The sequence below is a fragment of the Limulus polyphemus genome, unplaced genomic scaffold (genome assembly GCF_000517525.1).
Source record: "Limulus polyphemus unplaced genomic scaffold, Limulus_polyphemus-2.1.2 Scaffold520, whole genome shotgun sequence".
NCBI classification, from domain to species: Eukaryota; Metazoa; Arthropoda; class Merostomata; order Xiphosura; family Limulidae; genus Limulus; species Limulus polyphemus.
In genome coordinates, this window is record NW_013666130.1 from 11,385 (window position 1) to 15,795 (window position 4,411).

The following is a 4,411-nucleotide window of genomic DNA, read 5'->3' on the forward strand; positions in this document are numbered from 1 at the left end:
ACGAAAAATTAGGTGTCTATTTACTTGTGACCACTCAGTGTACATATCTCTTCTACACACAATATCAAGACACCAGTAGTGTGTTATATGACCAGAACGATCTGTGGGACACATGTTATTAACAGGAGTAATAGTTTATAAATTTTTCATTTTGTATAGGTATGACTGTGGTAATTCAAACTATTACATATTTTCAGTGTATGTGTTCTACTGGACCTTTACTTCACATACCAAATTTCAAGGCAATCCATTAAGAAATACATGAGATATAAATCTCCAATTTTTGATTGAATTCTTCCTATATGTTTTCAAATTTGGTCTAAATATAAACCACATTTGCAAAGTTGTTTAACAAAGACTGCTCAATTTTGACCAAAATTTTTATGCTTGTCTATGCAAAAAGTTGTGAGCTATTGGTTTGAAATTTTTACTACAGCTTCACCTAAGAGTAAAAGTGACCATTTTTAGTTTTTTGTCACTTGGATTAAGACAGCTGACATCCAGCAGCAAAACTATAAGGTAAAAGGACATGCAAGATACATAATAATTGATTAGGCCAAGTAAACTAGATTAGCAGTTTCTACCTCAAGTTTTAAAAAAGAATCATATGGATGGACAGTTATCATTCATTCCCAACTTTAAGCACACATTTGCTAAATTTTATGAAATTTTCCTAATTGAAGAGCTTTTAGCATCATGTGATATTAGCTTAACCAATTAGCATGAATAATGATGCTTGATATGGCTGTACAGAGCACATGCGGGTGATGACAAAAAAAAATTTTATCTGGTTTCCATGATGTTACTAACACTAAGAGAGGAAAACTGCCACCATGTATTTTAAATAATCTGGTTGGTTCTGTAAAGTATAGATCTGTTCCAAATAATAGGGTTACGATCCTAAACCTAATATTGGTTACTTTCGAGTGTTACTTTCTGTGGTATGTTGGTGTGTATTGACAAAAAGTCATGATATCTAATCAAAAACATCATAGGTGTGAAAAAAAGTGTGGTTAAAAAAGGATTGAGCATGTGACTTAAAGGAATGAAATCAAAATTGATGGCCAAACTGGTAGCTACACTTGTAGCATATGTATAGGAAGCAACAGAAGTGCAGTAAGTATGGAGGGCATGTGGCACAGCACAAGTAACAGCTGTGAAGCAGAATGGACAATCTGACTTTCAGAGATAATATTCAGTGAAAATCTTTACACTTTCATAAAATATTTAGCTGTTGACTGCTTCATATACCAGTGTATACACATTAAGATATTAGATCTTGTTTCAAATTGTTTTTTCAATTGCTATAGTCATCTTTGCTATGCTTATTGGAAGGGGTAAAATTCAAGAGCATCAAGCACTTTTCCTGGTTTTGCCAGAAGATTTGAAAAAGGGACACATTTAAAAAAATTCTGTAGGGCAGAGTAATGATTTTAGAGTATAACCTACTAGATATGTGGCTACTAACAACTGGAATTAATGTATGTACTCTCATTTTATTAATTTGTTTTTAATTTCAAGTCCTTTCTTATTAGAACTGTGGATTAGCTTGTTATATTTTATTTTGGAAGAAACATCGGCATGGATTTCTTAGGGTGGGTCAAGTAAACAGAACCACACATTTTTATTTAACTTCAGTGTAATACGTTCATTTAATAATTTTAATAATAATGAAACAATTTTATTTTGAGTGAATCAAGTGGTAAATCAGGAGGTAATATTAGTTCTGAAAAATAGAATATTCCATCTTGGAATGTTCTGGAATTATGTTCTTGGTTAATTGTTAAAAGTTGATAAATGTGTGCGTAATATAAGAACAGGGTTCTAAATGATAAACCTGATATTGAGAGTGAACTTACCTGTTACCCCCCTTTCCTAATTAAGCCTAAGAAATTATGGTATGTAAACTTTATTGTACATAGATGTGATTTGTTTAACAATAGCATTATGTTCAGTGTCGTTTAGATAAGTGAATAATTTAATTTGCTTCTTCAATATAAGTGCACACAAATGTGATCTTTTAGACATTCAGCATTTATTCATTTAATTTTTTAAGAAATCAATTTTTGTATCCAGTGGAAGAGGTTTCATAGAGAAGTTTATTATTTTTATTTATAATGTGTATCAAAATGCATAGCATGTAGTACTACTGTTCATATACATTACCACTATTTATGCCCTTTACAAACTCCAGTTCTTAGATGTTACATGAGGTTAGTGTCAAAATTGTCCATTAGTATAAATAATTTCAGTGAAATAGATTTTGAACATTAAGTGTGTAAATGTTGTGTATATTGTTAATCTGTATGAGCAATTATATTTTTTTTTGTGTAGGATTAATTGATAGTGCAAATAAAAAAATCTGTCTGCATTTTTTAAATTGAATAGTGGTAAAAAAGTTGCATGTATTGAATTTTTTAAATTATATAATTTTAGAACAGTTGTAGACATCTACTGTAACAAATCAAGTGATATTCGAGAGAAAAGTTCCTCTAAAAAAATCATAATTTATCATTACTGTTCTTTTTAGTTTAAAGCTTGTTTCTCAGAACTCTGAAGGTATGACAATAGAGTTTGGAAAAAATAAAGCCATTATTCATGCTAATCCCTTCCGTCTGGATGTTTACTCTGGAGACCAGCATGTTATTAGTGCCAACACTAGGGGTTTGATGAAGTTTGAACATTACAGAACAAAAGAGCAACCGTAAGTACTTTTTTTTTGGTCAAAAAGTGTGATGTTTTTAAAGGTGTCAATTCTCTTGTACTTGTCCAAGACAGTCATTGCTCATTAGGCAAGTACAGGTGGTTGTTACAAGCAGTGAATACCTGGATTTAATGAAGTTACACACACTTAAATCACAGTTCAAAGCCTCTAAATAAAAACTTTTCAAAATTAAACTGCAAAATAAAGTTTGAGAGAGCACAAATTTAATATAAAAAAAAAGTAAAAAGGCATACCGTTTATGTTTGTAACATTTTGTTTACATGTCACTCTAATGTAGTACTTATGCTTACATGTTTACTCAGTACAGAAATACTCTGTATATTGGTATTGAAGACCTTCTGAGACAGGTTGTATAGCCTCAAAATGTTTTATACAGCAGATTTAACTCTTGAATTTTTACAAAAAGCTTCCACATTTTGTTCATCTCCAAGCATTGCAACCTATCTATAATAGGTTTGGCCTATGTATGTTGTATGGAATTTCACTACTTTATTGGTCTGGTGCCCACTTGACACAGTTGGCAAGAATTAGTAGCTAAATCCTTTGAATATACCTTTGGTAGAATACTTTACAGATCTTGTGCTTGTGGTTACCAATTTGGAAATTTAATCGTATAGTTTTTTGTACCTGACAATAAGATGTGCTTTGCATTGAAAAATGTTTCATGAAAAGAATCTCGGGGTCACAAGTTTTAAATATTGAGATAATCAGTTAACTGAATCACAGAAAATTAAAGCAAAGAAAAAAGTATAAACCCATAATGCCAGACTTGATTACTAACACTCTTTAACATGAAACACTACAGCTGCAAACTGTGAAGATCTAACAAAGTGTGTGTGACAGGTGTTAGATATATACCAGTATAACATGTCACAATTTGACAAAATATATAGTTTTGGTATTTCATTTTATTTGCATTATTGTCCAACCAAACAAAATTTAATAATTTTGTAATAAAATATGTTTTTTCTAACACATTTCTTAAAATTAAAAACCACCTTTGACAATATTGATACTGTGAACACTCACCTACTTTCAAAGGTTTTAATCGGTCATCCATGTTTATGCATTTGTTGTCAACCGAATGACTTTTTAACACCCCCATTTCAAAAGTTTGAATTAGCCATCCATATTTTGACACTTGTTAACAGATTTCAACAAAACATTGAATTTCTAAAAAAAAATTTAAATTATATAGCACTCCTATTTGAATCTGGAATAAAATAAAACATGTTCAGACATGTTTATTGCAAATGTATTTTATTTAAAATATAAAACATTTTTATTAGCATAAAACCACATGAACAGTACTGTAAAAACTGGATTTGAAAGATCATTTTGATGCTACAGCATTACACAAAAAATTATAATTAAAAATTTTCAAGCAGAAAAAGGTTTTTGTTAAATTTTAACGGCACATACACACATAAATTAACATGTATCCTTAAGAGTTGCTTTTAAAGGCCTGGCAACAAAAACTTCTATTTGTCAATTCATAAGTTTTTAGTGATTTTTATTTTTTTACAATTCCATTCACAACATACGCATCCAGGCATGGCCAGGTGGTTAGGGAGCTCAACTCGCAATCTGCAGGTCACGGGTTCGAATACCTGTCCCATCAAACATGCTCACCCTTTCAGCCATGGGGGCTTTATAATGTGATGGTCAATCCCACTATTCGTTGGT

At 31.0% G+C, this 4,411-nt stretch overlaps 1 protein-coding gene across 4 annotated transcripts in view; it reads left to right on the plus strand.

Annotated features, from left to right (window-relative positions):
* The window catches only part of LOC106458825 (neutral alpha-glucosidase AB-like), a 52,265-nt gene that overhangs the window by 10,637 nt on the left and 37,217 nt on the right, over window positions 1-4,411 (plus strand). For all 4 annotated transcript variants that reach the window (XM_013918374.2, XM_013918373.2, XM_013918375.2 and 1 more), the window contains exon 4: window positions 2,531-2,704. In XM_013918374.2, the coding sequence (XP_013773828.1) occupies window positions 2,531-2,704 (174 nt within the window). The remainder of the gene's footprint in view (window positions 1-2,530; window positions 2,705-4,411) is intronic.